Below are 20972 nucleotides of genomic sequence, written 5' to 3' on the forward strand. Positions count from 1 at the left end.
AATATGTATACTAACTTCTGTAAGTTTCATCACAGGCACACCCAACCAAATTTTATACTCCTAGTAAGCCATTCCCTTTGTTCCACTGATTAGAGGGTATATTCGGAAAGGATCGAGCCACGGGTGCAAGTGCAGTCAGTGGTTTTGACGCACAGGAGCAAGTTCAAGAGGAGGAGGAAGATCATTGTCCAAGTTTGGACGATTTTGGAATGTCAGCAAATGTAAGTTTTCATGAAGGACAAGGAGCAGGTTCACACTCTGATGCCTGTGCAGCTAGCGGAAGGCATTCGGAAAAGAAGTGGAAGCAAAATGATATTCTAGAGAGGATGGTTGAACAGGTGCAATTTTCGACTGCTGAACAAGGAAGGAATGCCCAAGTTCTTGCTGATGCTATATCTGGGGTGAATGAGAAGTTCATGGTCGGTGAGAAGCTTGAACAGCTTGGATTCGATAACGATGAGGTGGTGCAGGTTGCAGTGAAATTTGCTAATAATGCACAGATGGAGAAGGTTTTCTGGGGTTTGAAGGATTCTCAGAAGAGTGGTTATGTGCGATCCATTCTCAATTAGAATAAGTTGTTCTAGTTAACGATTCTTGTTGAACATAGTTAGGATGATTTAGTTATTTTTATGAATTCAATAACTAGTTAGAATGATTTAGTTATTTTTATGAATTTAGGATGATTTAGTTATTTTTATGTAGTTATGTTTATGAATTCATTAACTTATTAGGATGATTTAGTTATTTTTATGAATTCAGTAAATTATTAGGTGAAATGTCCTGATTCACAAGTTATTATTAGATTCTGACTTTTCAAATTATTGCTTCATAAATTTTCAAGGTAATATTAGATACTGAATAATCAAACTAATGCTTCATGAATTTATATTAATAAGTTCAATATGTTAAATTCAGTCTCCTTCCATCTGTTATTAGCAAGTTCTTATTCCCATCTATATTAAATGCTCTGTATGATATTAATGTCAACAATCTAATTTCCCAAGAATTTCAAGAATACAAGAATTTCCCAAAACAGCCAATCTAATTTCAACAATTTAATGTCAACAAATCAGTCAAGCTAATTCATTCCTATACATGCTTTTACAACATGTTTACAAATACAAACAAATTACACACAAATACTCCTGCTGCAATTTAAAACCCAACACTATAACTTAATCTGTAGTTCCGTTTGCCTTCAAGAGATTCAGTGATGCATAAGTTATGTATCCACTAGGTTTCTCACTTGTATATCATTAGCTTGCTTGGAGAGGGGTTGTCCATTGATAGAAATGCCCTGGAGGTTTACGTTGTAATGAGGTCTGAAATTTAAGAAAAGAAATAGTCAAACCTACATAATATATCTCATAAAACTATCAATTAGTTGTACAGCAAGCATAATAGGATAACAAATATTTTAAGAACCCAATTCTTGAGCAACTTCATATTTTATATCCATAAATTTCTTTTAATATTGCTTTTGAAAAAATAAAAAAAGCGGGTCACTAGCAAGGGGCTAAAGTAGACAAAGTGCAGAAGAACTTACTGTGATGGAAGCAGTGGTGTATAAACTATATTTAGATCCAAAATATGACCAAGAACTAGTATGCCTCCTCCATTGCCATCTCCTTTTAAACAATGAGAGAAAACTTTGGGTGTTATACCACGCAAAGACAATTGTGATACAACAGATAGAGGACCAGGGCCAAACCCAATAATTCCATCAACTGCTTTATCTGATTTAGTCAATTCTCCAGACAAATAGTTGCTACACCTATTAACAAAATAATCATCAACCGGACCATATACGCATCAAAATGAACATAGGAATAATAGCAAAACCAATAGATGAGTAAGATGACACATAAACTTTATTCACAGTAAAAAGCACACATACTCACCCAAAAACAACAGTCGCTGAAGAGTTAGCAAGTGAAGACTGTCCCAGGATCATATCAAAATACACTGCATCAGAAACATAATATCCTGTCGTTCCACTTCCATCTCCATACTGAAATGTATAGCTGCACTGATTAGCCTGAGAACATTCAGTAGCTGCACCTTGAACCTCAGAAGCACATATCGAGTCTGAGCATGGAACCAATAAGCATATCAACTGCAAGCAATTTGGCAGAGTAAAATAGTTGCAACCAATAAGCATATCAACTGCAAGCAATTTTGGTTCTTGAAATACAATAAAAAACAGCAAAGACAAACTAGGTTATGTGCTCTAAAACTCAATCACCATGTAACCATTTTCTCCTTTTAAATTTCAGACACCACAAACTCAAAATCACTCACTGTGAAAAACAACTTTTCAAATCGTGACTTTATTCAAAGTTAACAACGATGCTAACTATCTCATATCAGTGTCATCATTGAATCATCAGAAATTTGGTATCAAAATTATCATAATCATCAGCTTACATACCTTATTCGGAGGATAGCCCCTGTTTCCAGCATGAATACCAACCAATTTGCCCCTGCAACCAACAGAAGAAAGTGAGAGAGAGCAAGAGAGAGAGAGAGATCGAACGTGAGAGAGAGAGATAGATGGAGAGAACCGTAAGCGAAGGAATTGATGAAACGGTGGCAAGGCTTCCTCGTCGACGGCGAACTCGACGCCAAGCAAGAGATTGAGGCGGCGAAATTGGGTGAACTGACGGGAGATTAGGGATTGAGAAAGGAGGAAGGGGAAATGGTTGTCTGAAGGATTGGATTTGGGTTTTATATTTGTTTTTTCTTTTAATTAGTAGGGATAATTTGGTCATTTCATTTAGTTTAGTCTCTGTATTATATTTTGAACAATATTTTATACCAAACATAATACTGAGACTTATTTTAATTCTTGTCTCTCTGTCTCTGTCTCTCAGTATCTGTCTCTCAATCTCTGTCTCTCTACCAAACACTACCTAACTGCCAATTCCTTGGTCAATTAATTCCAATTAGAGGGTGATAATCAATTTCTAGTTTATATGCCACAAAAACTCTAATTATCCAAGAGGTAAAAGGATTATATGTCACGTATCCTATTAAATTCAGATAATTAAAATTTAGGAGAAATAGTTTTCAAGCTGTTGTTCAGGTAAAGAGCTTTTCCAAGTTTTACAAGAACTCAAATAGAAAGAGGGTCATACTTCCGTTCCACCCAAATTCATAAAATAAAGAGCGAAAACAATTCTTAAATTATAAATCCACACATAAATTAAAATAGTAAAAGCAATAAAATTAATCCATAGAAATAGACAGAGCTCCTAACCTTAACAGTGGAGGTTTAGTTGCTCATGGAAAAGAGAAAATAAGGATTCAGGTAAAAATGTACCGAGTTCCTATCTGATGGCATCAGATCCCTTTTTATAACTAATCCTAATAAATTTAAAATCTAATATTTAAAATTAAACTTAAAATAATATCTTTTCCTAATTTAAGATTTGAATTTAAATTCGAATTAATTAACAAGTCTTCTACTGATGGGTGGGAACCACTTGATTTGTCCATTCTGCAGCTTCTAATCTGTGATTTCCGGGCTAAGAACTGGGTTAAAACGGCCCAGAAATCGCCCCCAGCGTTTTTCTATATTTTCTGCACGTGGCGCATGTGACGCGTCCGCGTCGTCCACGCGTTCGCGTCATTTGTGCAGATTCCAGTCCACGCGTTCGCGTCAGGCACGCGATTGCGTCATTGTGATTTCCTCCATTCCGCGCGGTCGCGTGAGCCATGCGTTCGCGTCGGTATTCGCTGGTCATCTCCTTGGCTTCTTCTCTTTCTCTGCAGAAACTCCATCAAATTCCGCCAAATGCTACCTAAAATAAACAGTATTGTACAAAACTCAAAATAGCATCCATAGTGGCTAAAATATAATTAATTCTTAATTAAATTCAACAATTAGATGCAAATTCATTAGGAAAAGATAGATAAGATGCTCACGCATCACCTATTGATCATACCAAACAACTACCATTCTTGGTGTCGTTCCTTCTCTATGGCCATAATTTCCCAAAACAAATATGGCTTATTGACAAGCTCAATCCATTCTCTTTCTTTTGATGACCCACTTTATCCTGCCTGGGAAAGGTGCAATAATTTGGTCCTTTTTTTATTATTTTACTCCCTTTCACCTTCCATTACCCAAAGTGCCATTTATCTATCTACTGCTTCTTTTATTTGGGAAGATCTTTGAGACCATTTTTCACAGTCAAACCTATTGCGCATTGCTGAATTACAGGAGAAAATCTATGCACTTAAACAAGGCTCACTCTCTGTCACTGATTTTTTCCTGCCCTAAGACTCTATAGGAAGAGATGGAAAATTCACGCCCTCTCCCTCTGTATATGCCCAGCAAAGACTTACCATATCCAAGACTTCATCATCCGCTTCTTGACGAGACTTGATGAATGTTTTTCAGTGGTAAGATTCCAATTACTTCTCCTTGATCATTTGCCTCCAGTCACTCGAGTTTTTGCCATGGTAATTCAGCAAGAGAGACTGTCGCAAACGCAGCTTTAGTTTCTCCGGCAGAGTACACGGTGGGAGTTCCTCCAAGCAATGTACTCATTGCGGAAGAACAGGGCACATGGTAGACGTGTGCTATGAAAATCACGGGTATCCACCTGGACACCTGTAATACCCTAGATGGCCGTACGTTGGTGATCACACTATTCCCTCCATCAACAGCGCCGATTCCTCCGTTACCAACCCTACTCTGTTCTCCAACGGCGCCGCTCCATCATCCTTTTCATACAGCCTGGTTCAAGAAAAAAAAAGCTATTAGGGCACCAACTAAACTAGGTCTTGGATTGACCCAGACCCAGCATACCGCCTTAATGAGCTTTTTGAAAAGGGTCGAGGCCCATAGTTCAGTGTCTAAGGATGAGATCAAGCACTTTAGTTCCTCTTCCTCTCAATCTCAAATTGGGCTTCTCCCCAACTTAAATTTGGGTACCATATTTTATGTTCTTCTCATATTTTTTTAATTTTAAATTTTGCATCACACTCTATTTTTAACGGTGCATGGATGTTAGATTCAGGTGCCACTAATCATATTGCCTCTAATTTCTCTTATTTTATTTCATACATAAAAATTAAGCCAATAATTGTCCATATGCCCAATGGTTCCAAAGCTATAGCATCTTTTAAGGGTGTAGTTCAATTTTCATCCTCTTTAATTCTTTCTGACTTACTCTATTTACCTTGATTTCATTTTAATTTAATTTTCATCTCAAAACTTACATCTAAACTTCCTTATGATGTTACTTTCTTATAATTTTCATATATTGTGCAGGAACTAAACAGTTTAAAGATGATTGGTTTGGGTAGCTTAAAAGAAGGATTATATGTTCTTGAACAAGCTTTCCACAACACAAATTTATCACCTTCCTCTATCAACTCTACAAACATTACACCCATTACATCTTTAAACTTATGATATTTTAGACAAGGTCATCTGTCTGAACAATGGTTTAATGTCTTGCATAAACAATATCCCTTTATTTCTTTGCATCATGATGAACTTTGTGATGTATGCCATTTTTCTAAGCAACCAAAGTTTTTCTTTTCTCTTAGTAATAATAAAGCTAGCATGATATTTGAATTATTACATATGGATATATGGTGACTTTTTCGTCAAAACTCAATTCACAATCACAAATATTTTTTTAACCATAGTTAATGATTTTAGCTACTTTACTTGGGTCATCTTGTTAAAATAAAAAAGTGAGGTATCTCAACATATCAAAAATTCCATTGCTTTGGTTGAAACACAGTTTAACTCTAAGATCAAATTTATTCGATCAGATAATGATCCAGAATTTCTTTTGACAGCTTTTTATTAATCAAAAGACATCATTCATCAACAAAGCTACGTTGAAACGCTCCAACAAAATGGGAGAGTCGAACGTAAGCATCAACACATTCTAAATATTGCTCGTACTCTCATGTTTCAAATCAAATTTGCCCACCACCTTTTGGTCTTATGTTATTAACCATGTAGTTTATTTAATAAATAGAGTTCCATATGTCATTCTTAATTTTAAAACTCCTTTTGAAACTCAATTTAATAAACGGCCCAATTATGATAAATTCAAAGTTTTCGGCTGTTTATGCTTTGTTTCAACTATTTTGAATCATCGTTCTAAATTTGATTCAAGAGCACAAAATGGTATTTTTCTTGGTTATCAAAATGGTTTTAAAGAATATATTGTTTATCTTTTTTAACATAAGGAAATTACAATTTCCAAAAATGTGATCTTTCATGAACTTATTCTTCCCTTAGCCAAAATCAATCACCAGCCGACACAAAATGATTCCACTCTTATACCACATTAAAATAATCCAACCCCAAATAACACCAATACTTCATAGGCACCCTCAATTCCTATTGGGCCCATTCCTTTACCCAATGACCCATCCCATACTTCAAACCCACTTCACAATAATAATTTTCAGCCCCCCTTCTCTGGGAAGCACCTAACCCTCTCTCTCTCCGGATTCTCCTTCGTTTCTTCCTCCCAATCCCATTTACCTTGTTATCCCTACTCTTTCTTCCAATGTCGTTGGTGAACCTTGTTCTTCACCTTTGCCAGTGACCTCTCCCCCGTCCTCTCCTTCTCAATCTCATACAACCCCTCACTCCATTGAGCCAATCAAACCGGACCAATCACTGTTCCCCTGTCCACCCGACACAGCCACTGTCAAACCCGACTATTCACTCGTCTCTCTGATTACGTCTGTAATACTTTTTTTTAATCCCCAAACTTATTCATCCTCAAGCTCAAGGTATCATTTGTCTTCATTCTTCTCTTTTGCTTTATTTTCTACCTCACATACAAAGTTCCTCTCATCTTTATACTCTGACTGTGAACCAAAGACTTTTTAGAATATTGTTAAGGTTCCTCATTGGCAGCATGCCATGAGAGAGGAAATTACTGCAGTTGAGATGAACAAGACCTGCGTTCTGGTTGAGTGTCTTCCGACCGTAAAATTCATTGGGTGTAAATGGGTTTAAAAGATTAAACACCAGCTTGATGGTAGTATTGACCGCTATAAAGCTCACTTGGTAGCCAAGGGTTTCACATAGACAGAAGGGGTATATTTTCTTGAAACATTCTCACCGGTAGTGAAACTTATAACTATCAGAATTGTTCTTGCTCTGACTTCAATTAAGGATTGGCCAATCCAGCAACTTGATGTTAACAATGCTTTCCTTCATGGTGATTTGACGAAAACTGTCTATATGGCTTTACCCCCTGGCCTCAATTTTCTCAGCCAAATCAATGTTGCAGATTGCTCAAATCATTATATGGATCGAGACAATCCAATAGAATGTGGTACGAGAAACTCTCCCTTCTTCTTGTTTCTTATGGATACCAGCAGACGGTTTATGATTATAGTTTGTTCTTCAAAATTCTGGGCATTGACATTTGCATAATACTGGTTTACATTGATGATATTATGATTACTGGAAGTTCTTCTTCTGAGATAACAATAATAAAGAGACTTTTGGACTCTAATTTTAAAATTAAAGACCTTGGTACATTGAAGTATTTTTTAGGTATTGAGGTAGCTCATTCTTCTCGGGGGATCTCTCTATCACAGAACAAATACTTCTTGGATCTTTTGAATGATTCTAGGCTTCTGAGTGCAAAACCCGCAGCTATTCATATGGATAGTACCACTAGACTTCATCAAGATGATAGTCCTCCTTTGTTTGATCCATTTATTTATCGGGGTCTTGTGGGACGGTTGATTTACCTAACCACAACTCGTCCGAATATCACCTACGCCACCCAATAGCTTAGCCAATTCATGCCCACTCCTACTCATGTTCACTATGCAGCAGCTCATCGAGTACTTTGATATATGAAAAATAATCTGGGCAGAGGTCTTTTCTTTCCTAGATCTTAGTCTTTAGATATCTCACTTCAGTGATTCTAATTGGGCAAGTTGCCCGGATATTCGTCGTTTATTAACTGGTTATTGCTTCTTTTTGGGAGATTCTTTAAACTCTTGGAGGACTAAGAAGCAAACTACTATTGCTAGATCTTCAACGGAGGCTAGGTACCGAGTCTTAGCTAATACTACATGCGAGCTTTTATGGATCTTGATTTGTTACGGTTTCTTCGTGTGTCTTGTGATCGTCCACCTGTTCTGTTTTGTGATAATTAAAGCGCCTTACACATTGCTTCCAATCATGTGTTCCATGAGAGGACTAAGCACTTGGAGGTAGATTGTCATCTCATTCGCCAAAAGGCTCAAGCTGGCGTAATGAAGTTACTTCCTGTCCCATCTTCGCGACAATTGGTGGATATATTTACGAAGCCTCTCCAACACATTCCTTTCATGCCAATTTATCCAAGCTTGGGGATTCTTTTATTCACATGTTTATTTCTCCCTTCTTTTATTTCTTCTAGAATGTGCGAGTCAGCTTGTATTTTTCATTCTGTTAGCATCCTATTAGAATATTTCACAAATTAAAAAGATTTGCTAGAGATATGATTGTAGATATGATGAGCTTGTGGAAGTTGTATAATTACAGCAGCATACAGCAGAATAAATCAAGAGAAAAATATTACACAAATTTTACCTTTCTCTTCTCTTTATTGCCCAAAATTTAGTCCATGTTAAGAATAAGACTGGATACGCTAACACGTGATGGTATTTAGGTATGTCCAAGTATGTCCGAAGAAGAATTTTTTATTTTTTATTAAGACACGGTTGGACACGGCAGGCATGCGTGCCAGACGAGTGTCGATGAGTGTCGTATCCGAAATGTATCCAACACACAGACACGACAACTCAGCAAAGTGTTCGTGCTTCATAGCTTATAGGTAATATCAATATCAAACAAATTATAGGCGCAACTTAAAGATAAGAGGTGATCCGATTATGAGTTTATTAACACAAATGCGGTTTTATTTTGGCCGAATGGGAAATTGAAAAAGGTTGGACTTTTCAACTTAAAATAGAATCTGAAACAAACAATATAATAAACTTATTTTTAGGATGTTGAGCGCTTGATTTTTCTTATATAAATCAAATAAATATTTTATTTATTTTAATACATAATTTATAGAGTATTTACAAATTTAAATATACATGTCACATATCGGATACACTAGATATAAGAAAGATATATACATATCTGTATATCACGTATTCAGTGCACTCAAAATATGACACGAGTTTAAAAATTAATATCTTAGACGCACTCAAGATCAAACTTTTTGAAAAGCTTGTACATATATCAGTACTGAACATTCAATATAAATTGATATGTTTTTTGGATGTAGTGCATTCGAGATGTGTGTAAAATAAAATCGAATACTCTGCATCCTAAATAGCTACGTCCAAAATAATTCACTTATATAAAGAGTCTTAAGCACCATAACTCATCACAATCCATCTATACACTACATTCTTTTCTCCCTATATTCATAAATATATATGACTAATAGTGAGTTTTTCTTTATGATTGTTTATCTAAAAGAAGTTATAAGAAATGGTGAGGATGGAATAATATTTAAGTGATGTTCTCTTCTAATGCTATGCACTTGTCGTTTAAATTCTATTGATACGCTGACCAATGTCATCTTAATGAAAACAGGTGCAGATGGTTCTAAGGAGGTTAAGAGGGTTGGATACATATTTCTATCAGCGCTGCTGAATGGAGGATTTCAAAATAGGATATTTTAGGTTCAAGTGATGACCATGTGCAGGTAATGTTCAACATGTATGCAAAACTAATGTCGGAACATATGATTAAATGGTATGCTGAGGTTTGTGACATAAGTAGTGGTGGTGGGCCTTCTTCTTGAATCCAACAGGGCTTATCACTAGTGACAAATCCTATTCACTACGTCGATCCGAGTGGCCATGTGGAGGAGAAGGAGAGTGAGTCTGATTCGAAATACATTGTTGAAATAGGGTCATCTTGCGAAAGAAGTAAGGGTGTTTAATTCCTTGTTACTCCGCCATTTGTTATTTTTCAAGTCACAGATGTTCTAAGTCATTATCATACTCTTGAGATGTCATACAGTTGGATGACCCTTTTAACTTTGACGAAAAAGAAGACTATAACACAGATGATAGAGGTTGAGTTTAAGGTGAGATACTCTCATACTTTATATAAACGTCCTCTAGCCATATTTCGAATGCAAAGGATACAAAAATATTGCATGCATATTTCGAATGTACAATTTATAAAATCGTTTATTAAAAATATCTCAAATGTGTCTGATATTTAACTAAATTCTTTACTTATCTTAGATTATGAACATCCGAAATATGAACAAATTTTAATCGAACAAGTAGTGTCTGAGATATGATATGTTAAAAAAAATAATAAACACCCTTCATATTACACATAAATGTAAATAAATATTTATTTAATTTATATAAAAAAATACGTTAAATGCTGATGATAAACAATGCATAGTTTCTGGCCTTTGATAGAGATTGAGTGTGTCTACTGTCCACCTCTTAATATATACACAATTAATTTACACTTTTATTGATACAGGGAGAATTATAAAAGAAATAATTTCTACTGTAATGGATAGGATAAAATTATGGGTAAATATCATTTTCAATCTTTCATCTCTTTTCCGTGAGACATATAACACCCTAATCATCCTTAAACTTCAACTAGGTCCCCATCCATCAGTAAAATTGGACAAATCGATCCCTGCAGCCGATTGGCAACGGATTCCCGTATGACGTGTCAGGTGTCAACTCCAAATGATTATAGGGACTAAAAACCTCCCTCCCTGCAAAAAAAAAAATTCCTTTCTTCCCTTCTCCTCTTCTTCCCTTTTTCTTTCTCCTCCTCGTCTTTCTCTTCGACCAGTCACCATCATTTCCATTACCATCATCATCATCAAACTTCACCTTCATGACTATCACCATCATCATCAAACTTCACCTCCATAACCATCACCGTGGCACCACCATCGCCGAACCAACCTGATACGTGCTTCAAATGTTCGTGATATGAAGAGTTCAAGTGTTATTTAGAAGATATTAATTTACATTTTTAGAATGTTTTAATTTAATTTAATGTATTTTGATTTTGTTTATTTAATTACTAGATTTTACTTTATGTTTTCGGGTTTATGGTTTTTCTATATTTTAACTTAATAAGAGGTTATAAATACCTCATAAACTAGAATAATCGTAGTATAGAATGATTTAGAGGTTTTCTTTTCTTCTTCCTCTTCCTTTCCTCTTTCTCCTCTTCTTCTCTTTTTCTTCCTCCATCGTGCCATCTCCAAAACCACCATCTTCTCCCTCTGTTTTTCCACCTATAGTCGCCACCACCGTGGTTCTCTCTTCCTCCTCTTCTTCTCCTTCTCGCCCTCACCCAACCTCCCTCAATAGCTCACTCCAAATCCTCTCGGGATCACCAAGATCCGCGCTGCCCTCACCATCCTTTGTGCCGCCTCCACCGCCGCCGCTAACAACTCCCTCTTCCCTGACTGGTATGCCATCCAGAGTCCTTTGCCCTACCTCGTCCTCCGCAAGCGCTACAAGAGCCCCCATGTGGTATCTGGTGAGACATTTAAACTCGTCGTCGAGGCCTTTTTGTTGCCCTCAATTCCTGTCTTCTGTATATATGAAGTGTATGCTGTTAATGATATATGAATTACTAGCTTTATGATATTGTCAAGGTTAATGCAAAAAGAGTTTTAAGGCTATGGAGGTAGATAGTAATGATAATGGGTTTGACGAAGAGAAAAAAGAGGAAGGAGAGGAGGAGGAGGAGGAGGAAGAAGAAGAAGAAGAAAAAGAAGAGGGGGTTGTTTTAGTCCCTATAATCATTTGGAGTTGATACTTAGCACTTGGCATTGACACATCATACTTTACCTGACACGTCAGATATGCAACCCATTATCAATTAGTTGTAGGGGTCAATTTGTCCAATTTTACTGATGGGTAGAGATTTGGTTGATTTTAAGAATGATTACGGTACGATATGTCTTACTGAAAAAAAAAAGTCAAAATCAAAAAGATATTTACCCTAAAATTAAATGATATGACTTATTTATCAAATAAAATCAATAATATGATGAAAAACGTTATCCCTCTTTTTTTTTTCCCTTAAGAATGTTTTTGTCAAATACATAGAACGATTTTTTTTTCACTGAAAAGTTTAAAAAACACTAATAATTCTTAATATAAATTGAGAATGAAATATAAACTCCCAAAATATATATAAAAGTAACAAATTAATAAGTGCGCTACTTGAGTTATAATGTGAAAATATGAAATAGGAATTTTTTGTTTTCTTCTGGAAGGAAAAAGTTGTGAAAATTCAAAATTGGGCTTCACACCCACACCACGTTCAAAGGTTCCACTGCGTTCTGTTAAATAGTTCCCACGTGGAAAGTGGCAAGTGGCGAAAATAGGCATTAAAACCGTTCCACTAATAAGTTAAAAAAAATAATAAAATAAATAAATTGAGAAAAAGCATAGCCATTGCTGGTCGCTCTTGATGAAGCTCTAACTGTCTCCACTCTCCAGTCTCCACCAATCCTCTTTTCTCTCACAAACACCAAATTCAAAAGCTCCGAACCCGAAACCATCTTATGGATCGGTCTGACCCGAACCGCTTCCGTAACCGTAAACCGGCCTCCTCAACGGAACGCTTCCTTGGCGTCCCATCCAACGCGCCGCCTCTTGAAAACCCTAGCTCCTCCTCCGCCACCGACGAGCTCACCGAGGACGACGTCGTTTTCTTTGGCGACGACAACGCCGACAACAATCACCTCCCTTCCACTGCCTCCTCTTCCAACTCATCCACCCCTAACCACCACCACCTCCACCATAACAACAACCACAAGGGCTTCGGATTCGGCTCCTCTGACACCTTCGGCATCCTTGCCGCTCTGCCGGAAAACGACGCCTCACCTACTGCTCCAAACGGCACGCACTTCTTCCACAAGGCCTCCTCGGTTTCGCTGTCCTCGTCTTCTTCTTCTTCGTCGTCGCGTATGATTCCCGCCATACCGAAGCCTCCGTCAGCGCACCACGACCGGATGCCGCAGTCTTCGGTCATGTACCACCAGTCGGCGCCGGTGAACGTTCCTATTTTGTCTCAGGCGATGATGAGGAGGCACCGCCAGTTTGATGACGACGATGACGACGATGTGGACGATGTGACGGCGGAGGACGACGATGTGATGCTTCCGCCGCACGAGATTGTGGCGAGGAACTCGGCGCAGTCGCCGATGCTGGCGTGCTCGGTCCTGGAAGGGGTGGGGCGGACCCTGAAAGGGAGAGACTTACGGCAGGTTCGGAATGCGGTTTGGCGGCAAACAGGTTTCCTTGATTGAAAAAAAAAATATTTGAATTTTTAGGGTTAAATTTGAGTAGTTTTATCTTTCTATGTGAACTGAGAAATGGAAACAAAGGCTGAAAACTGAAAACCCTAGTGAACATGTTCAGAATTTGACATTTGAAGATTGGGCAATAATCTAGTGTGTTGAATCATTGATTGATTTTATGATTTCATTCCCCTCGTGTATTTGTGTATGTCTTGTGCTCTTCGTTAATCAACTAGAATATTTTTCCATAATGTACATAACCTAAATTAGTGCTATTCGAATGAGCCATTGAGCCCCATTGGAAGATGTTATTCGTTTCTGTTGAAACTTCAAATACACCTGGTGATGCTATATTTTTTCTTGCTTAGTATCAAGATACTCTATTACCTTCTGTTCTATTCTAGTTTCTTTGATTAAAAAAAAAAAAAAAAAAGAATGATTGCTCCTTCAGTATAGGAATTGGCCAAATTAGGTACTAGGTAGGATTAGGCTTTGTATATTTGGCCACCCAAGCTATGAACAGATTGTTTAGGACAAGATTACCTGCTGTTATTCCCCTAATGAACTCTGAATGTTGCTTTGTAGAAGAATAGGACACAGTGCAATATAATATAAAGGGCTTCTATTGTTTGGATATGTAGTTTTATGATGGAAAAGAATTGTTTCAACTTGAAGCTCGATATTTAATTCCTCCCAATCTGGAGTGTACAGGGTAGAAATCCATTTATTCAAACCTTGAAGTGGAATAATAATTCTACTCTTTTGGTTTTCATCTCTTAAATCACATTCCACTCCACTCTACTCTTCACTTTTCCATCAATCCAAACATAGTCTAGAGTCTTTGTTTCAGGTGGATTTAAGGATTATCATAACTAGATGGTTCTTAGACCTTTTTTGTTCTTTTTGTGCTGGTTAAGGTGGCTTCGTGTTGAGGAGAGAAACTAACCAGTCATATCTTTACTTATGATCCACTGCACACGTCTTAAGCCATGTGATGGGTTCTTGTCAATCTTGTGTTTCCTGAAGTCCTCTATCCTTCAAACTTGTTTGCCTAGGGCATTTTGAATAGCATACCATTATTTGGGATAACTGTACGCCCAGATACCCAACACAACAATATCTTCTCGCCTCAATTGATTTATTCTTTATTATGTCCGCCCCCCCCCCCCCCCCCGCCTCTCTTTTCTCTTTCTCTTCTCTCCACTATGGTAATTTGACTAATTAACGTATATGTGTTGAGCTCAATCCCAAGCTGCATTCCTATGGCTCTTCTTACGTCAGCTGAAATGATAACAGCCATTTATCAGAATGCATCCAATTTTTATGATTATGGATATGACTTTCTTATGTCAACTTTTGAAGTTTATATAGTATTTTAGTCCTGTCATAATCTTGTAGATTTGTTCTGTGATAACAATATAACATATTACTTGATTGGCAGTCCTTGCTCGTAGCGGACTCTTTCATAAGTGAAGCAACAATTTACATACACAGCTGAAAACAAATCGGTTATTTCAGGGAAGGATTCAAACATTGTTTCATGAATTTATGGATTAGGATGGAATGATTCTTGGTTTTTCATCTTTTTATTTGATTTTTGGCACTTTGTGCTAAGTTGATCAGTTCAGTTCTACACTTTTATCTTTTCACTCCTTAGTGCTTAGCAGGCATATGTTTTTCAAGTTGAATTAATCCTTTGTACGATTTCATTCCATTCTTCATTGCAAGTAATTTTGGGTTTTCAATTTCTTGTTGGGAGCAGAGTGGAGCTTGTCACTTGTTGCTCATAATTTTTTATTTGCATAGGTAAGCTAATCTCACACTTAGACACATTATTAGAGTTCAAATTGTAAAACAGTCCATTGTTAGGTGAGCATTTCATATTCAATCATGGTCATGTTTCAGACTTTAAGAGTTTCAGGGTGGAATTTACTACGGTGCTAGATTGCTGCCCAAAACACTTCCTATTTTATTATTTAGGCTTCATTTCTATTAATTCAAGGTGGGATGGATTTTTATGGTTCTCAAATGACGTACTTCGAATTACAACAAAGTTAACATTATTTTGACTCCGCTTATATTAATACAAGGTGCGATGAAATTTATCAGATAAAGTACATCTTTAAGTACTATGTTGGCCAACGATTTAATTCTTAGTGGTTCAACTTTTCGGAGACTAACAGCCTGTGGTTTGCATTTTTATTTTATTATTGAGAATGGTTGTGTTAGGATTTAGAAACCAGCTTTTTTTTAACCAATAATCAGTCAACAAAAATAAATAAAGATTAAGAAAGAAAAAGTAGAACTTTAAAAGAAAAGAAAAATATTACAAATGAAATTGAAAATACAAAACCTGATAAACCTGAATGGTCCACATAATATTTTGAAGACTGACCGAGTCATTTACTCGAATAACCATTGCCATTTTTGGCTGTGTATTCATCATTGGTTTTCAACCTCACAATGGCAATTAGTCCTTTTAAATTAAACTCCAAGAACACCCACATGGTCCCGTTGGCGCAGTGATCATTCAATTAGAAGCAGCCAAGAATTAAGAATGCTTTCCTTAACTTGCACAATATGCTGTGTTGTATCTTCTTCATTTAACACTGATGAGGTGGAGTAGCTAGCTGGTTTTGTATGGTGATATGTTTGTCAGTGATCAACACTTTATTCTGTTGCACGTGAAAGTTTTCCTTTCTTAAAATCACAACTATATTCTAAGCTGGATAATATGCCAAGAAAGCTTGCCACTTAGCTTTCCATTCTCATTAGGAGAAAACACCACGCTTGTATAAATATATAGATTAATTTAATAAAGTCATGTTTACATTTTATTACATAGTAATGAAGGTAATCTGTTTAGAGTCTTTTAATAGCCCAACTCATATTTTCAGTTTTGGATTTAGTTTAATATTAATGGGCTCTTACTTTTAAATGTAAGAAAAATCCACAATGTAGGGGCCTCACACACATATTCAGAGGTTTAGGGTACATCATGATCACGTGAATAATTAGAATGTTATGAATGGGAACATAACTAACTGTATAGTTCATATCCACACTTGCTGGAAATCACAAAAGCCTTTTTGTTTTTTATTTTTATATGATAAAAGAAAATATAAAACCTTAGCTTGGCGTACAAATCCTTATCATATTTAATCTATTTTCTTGTCTACTAAGCACATGAAAGAGGGATCATGATTCACGACCCCTGAGCCACCACTTATACTGTTCATGCTGTCTAATGTTATCTCCCAAAATTCATAGCAACCTTGAAATGATTGTTGAAATTATTTGGTAGCGTCAATGATTGTTGGTATCAACATATCGACAACACTTTAATCCGCACAATGTGAAGAGTTTATCTGGCCTAATTATAATATTTTGATAAATTATCTCCCGATATCTTTTTTATATTTACAGTTAATTTTACCGTTTAGAAAATTACCACTTGGTTCTGTTCTTAGTTCTTACTTGGTTCAAGCAACATACCCAGATTGTAAGGGATAAGTTAAAGTATGTAGAATCAAAAGGGAAAAACAAAAAGGGCCTAAAATTCACTATAAGAGTCCTGCTAGAAAGCCAATGGAATATTTGTACAATGTGTATATGAGTTACAAAATGAACATAACCCATGATAAGCATTCGGTACTAGGGATAATAAACATCTTATATCATAAAACCATTCATCCCAAAAGCTGGCTTTTGGGGTTCACCAAGGATCAAACTCTTAACCTTTCGGATCTAGAGTTCTGATACCATATCATGATATCACTCATCCCAGAAGCTTACACTGATGGAAAAATGTAACACTAATGATTATATCTCTAATATTTCCTAAATCTTCATTATACACATTGTACAAATATTCTATTTGCTCCCTAAACTTTCCCTCACTGTAAAGATGGGATACGTCTATAGTATTTTCCATTTACTTGTGTTACTCAATTACATATCTAACAAATTCAAGTTTTAAAACATATTAATTAATGTTCATTAATGATAGTGTCTAGAGAAAGCATCAACCACATGGTGTATCACTGTATTGCACACTTCATTTTCACTCATGGAAAAACAAGTTATATATTAGTACCCAAATTCTTAGGGAACAGAAAATTTTGAAATAGTAAATTAGTGTGCTCTCAAGGTGGGGCACATTTTTCTTCTTAATTTCCAAGTGTGTGCTCTCTGCTTTGCTCACACATACTAAAGTCTAAAACTTACCACTATTTTTGCAACTAAAAATTGATTACTTTGTCTAAAAAGTATAGTATAGAGAAAGGACCATGCATGCATGGTGGATTTTCTTGAAGATCCGAGGGGAGCGGTGGAATATATAATAATATTTTTTTCGTACAAAGTTTATACATCTTCCGTAGTAACCCTAATCAGACAAGCAAGCCAATGAGAGTGGGCAAAGTGGATTTGAATTTATTGATAGTTAGATATAAGAGTAAATTATTATTTTTAATCATGAAACTTTGAAATGTTGATAAATTTATTACGAATAAATAAATTAATTTTGTATTTACGAATGATATTTTTATGTGATAAAAGTACACAAATATTAGTTTTATTTATGTTAAATTTACTAATATTTTAAATTTTCATGAGTAAAATGATAATTTTTTATCTTTCATAAATACAATGTTAGTTCAATTTATTCATGAATAAATTTATCAACGCTTTAAAAATTGAAAGATAAAAAATTATAATTTACTCTAAATATAATGTAAGCTATCAACATTGAACAAATGAATATATGCTCATATGTATCTTAATTAAACTATCAAAGTTTTTCTATTTAATAGATAAATTTTTTTGGTTTAAGATTATGGGTTTTATTAGATTGCATTGTTTGTTTCTTTTTTTTTTTTCTTTCAAAAAAAGTGATTTTACAATTTAAGTAATCCACATAAGTAAATAAACTAAATTGTGTCCAACTACTAATAGCAGCAGTTGGCCCTTACATTTAATGAATTAATGTGAGTCACGTCAAGCAAGCTAACCACCACTATTTATAAGCTTCAAACTTACCTTCTTCTCTTCAAAGTTTTGTTTTCTGGTTTAAATTTCCTACTATATAGTTAATAAGTTATTATCATCATCCGATCCATTGCTTATTGGTCTTCCATAAGTGATGGCGTTTGCTCATCAAGTTGTCACAGCACTTGTTTTTGTGTTAGTTTTGACCAACGTTGACCCCTCAGCATGCCAATTGGTGAAGGGCAAAGTCTCCTGCAATGACTGCACTCATCAAAACTACGATTTCTCTGGTTTGTCTCTGATTAATTAATTATTTATTCTCCTAATTATTAGCTTTCTTTATGGTTCTTAAATATATTATTCTGCTTATTAAATATATATATAAATTATTTAATAATTAATAGATAACATACAACAACGATATATGTAGTACTCTAGAAAACAGAGTAATAAATCTTAGATATGATATCAATTAAGATATATAGATATGTAAATTATTATGTATCTAGATTGGTTCAACTGTGTGTAAATTAATATATATTGCTTAGAAGTTAGAAATGCATATTCACCAACTTTTTATTGATTCGTGTTAGAAGATCAGATGTTCATGATCCAACCCAACTCGATAATTTCTTGCCCAGATTCAAAGCCACTTTTGTCAAGTCTGAGTTTTAAATTCTTTTTTTCTTTTTCATCATCATGTAAATTCTTAAAATAACATTAAAATTTATAACCTCTATTATATAATAAAAATATCTAGTAAATTTATATATTTTATAACATCAAATATATATTGAAATTTAATTTGAATTTATCGAAAAACAATTACCAAATCAGCTATTCGGATAGAATATGCATTAAAATACAAAAAATATACATTAAAAATAAATTAAATAATATATATTTATATACAAATATATAATAATTAATTTAGTGATTAATTTTTTGTATATACTATATAGTATTTATTTATGCTATTATACATAATATTCAAATTTTTATAGTGTTTTAGTTTTGGTCATTAACTATCATTATTCTCTAAAGGTTGATCACATGATTTGTTCAAGTCATATTATTAGTGTTTGTTTGTGTGCCATTTAATCTGATAAAAAATATATTTTTTAATAAAAAAAAATTTTAAGTATATTTAATAAATTTTTAATAGTAAAAATAAAAGTACTAAAAAAATAAAAAATATCTTTTTTAAAAAATTACAACTTACATCTTTTTTTAAAAGATATTTTTTTTTTAAAAAATATTTTTTACATAATAAATGAACAAAAAAATACTTTTATCTTATTTTATCTAAACATAATTGATATATAAAAAGATCTTTTTATATGAAATATCCAAATATAAAATCACTTTTATTTTTGTAAAATTTTTTTTTAAAATATCATTTTAAAAAAATCTTTTTCAAAAATAACACCAAACAAGTCCTTAAACCATTATTAGACTAGATTTAATTTTAAAAATGGTCGAATTATTAAAATTAACAATTATGTTAAGTACACGTTAAAATTAATCACCAATATAAATTATATATTAAAAATAAATTAAATTCAATATATTTATACACAAATATATAATAATTAATTTTAATGTATACATAATATCTTTGTATATTAATAAATCGGATATTTATTATCAAAGCACGCATTAATTGATGGAAAAATATAGTCAAAGTGCAGTGATACTGTATCTATAATTATTTGTGTTGGTTTCAGGGATCAAGGTGTCAGTGAAGTGTGAAGGTGTGAAAAAGGTAGCCATGGCAACAACACAAGATAACGGCACCTTCAAGGTTGACCTCCCCTTTGACCAGCATAATAATAATAATTTTATGAAGAAGTGCCAAGCAAAAATTATTGGAGGACCAAATCACATATATGCCAGAAAGAAGAACCAGGTGTCAGAAATTGTAATGAAGGGCAATGAGGTAAAACTATCAAGTCCTCTTAGCTTCTTCAAAGAATGCCCCCAACAACACATTGAATATTGCAACGCGTTCGCTTCATCCAAAACCTTCGATTTCGATTTCCCTTTTCCTCCCGAGTGGGGCTTGGCACCCTCTAGTTACTACTTTCCTTATTTCTTCCCTATAATTGGAATACCTTGATATATATTTTTCACTATTTGCATATACTTAATAATGAACGGAATTAAGAAAATTCTATGATCTAGAGGTCGTTACAATTATGAGTCTACCTATATATGTACTTGTGGGGTTGCCAAATTAAAGCTAGCTAGCACATATTGTTATAATAAAGCACTATCTATATTACTAGCTCTTTGTTTTCTAACTCATTCATACTGAGACATAGTCAAGTGCTTCGATCCCTAAATTAGGTCTCTCAGGTTCAACATTTTCTAAAGTCACGTGTATAGGTAATACTAGGTAACTAATAACTTTTTTAATAACATGAACAATTACCAATCAAATTAAAACACATTACATTTTTAAATTATCTACCTAAATCTTAATATTAAACTACTCTTCTACTTTAGCTCATGACAACAATAAAGAAGTATCGTGGCCCACAAATTCAGCCCAACAAAATACAAAAATTCAATTTTAATTTTAATCTTTATTATCTTATCTTTATCTTATCTTATCTTTATGTTATCTTCTCTTCTTATCTTATCTTTACTTTTATCTTTCAT

General features: G+C 34.5%; 3 protein-coding genes across 3 annotated transcripts; 2 read left to right on the top strand and 1 right to left on the bottom strand.

Moving 5' to 3' along the window:
• Window positions 1-1222: 1222 nt before the first annotated feature.
• LOC140181220 (aspartic proteinase 36-like) lies at window positions 1223-11535 on the bottom strand. Its single transcript, XM_072224742.1, has 7 exons — window positions 11379-11535; window positions 10880-10959; window positions 2565-2659; window positions 2432-2483; window positions 1902-2116; window positions 1547-1774; window positions 1223-1322 (listed from the first exon to the last, which is right to left on the bottom strand). Exons 1-7 carry the CDS (start codon window positions 11533-11535, stop codon window positions 1223-1225), a joined length of 927 nt encoding a protein of 308 aa, XP_072080843.1.
• Window positions 11536-12433: 898 nt separating this feature from the next.
• LOC112772104 (protein S40-7) lies at window positions 12434-15067 on the top strand. The gene is made up of 2 exons (XM_025816980.3): window positions 12434-13314; window positions 14761-15067. The coding sequence occupies exons 1-2, from the start codon at window positions 12582-12584 to the stop codon at window positions 14790-14792; spliced, it is 765 nt and encodes a 254-aa protein (XP_025672765.1). The 5' UTR covers window positions 12434-12581; the 3' UTR covers window positions 14793-15067.
• A 3315-nt stretch (window positions 15068-18382) lies between these two features.
• On the top strand, window positions 18383-20595 carry LOC112773280 (uncharacterized). The gene is made up of 2 exons (XM_025818359.2): window positions 18383-18598; window positions 20036-20595. The coding sequence occupies exons 1-2, from the start codon at window positions 18463-18465 to the stop codon at window positions 20425-20427; spliced, it is 528 nt and encodes a 175-aa protein (XP_025674144.1). The 5' UTR covers window positions 18383-18462; the 3' UTR covers window positions 20428-20595.
• The last annotated feature ends 377 nt before the right edge of the window (window positions 20596-20972 follow it).

Source organism: Arachis hypogaea, chromosome 18 (genome assembly GCF_003086295.3).
Source record: "Arachis hypogaea cultivar Tifrunner chromosome 18, arahy.Tifrunner.gnm2.J5K5, whole genome shotgun sequence".
NCBI classification, from domain to species: Eukaryota; Viridiplantae; Streptophyta; class Magnoliopsida; order Fabales; family Fabaceae; genus Arachis; species Arachis hypogaea.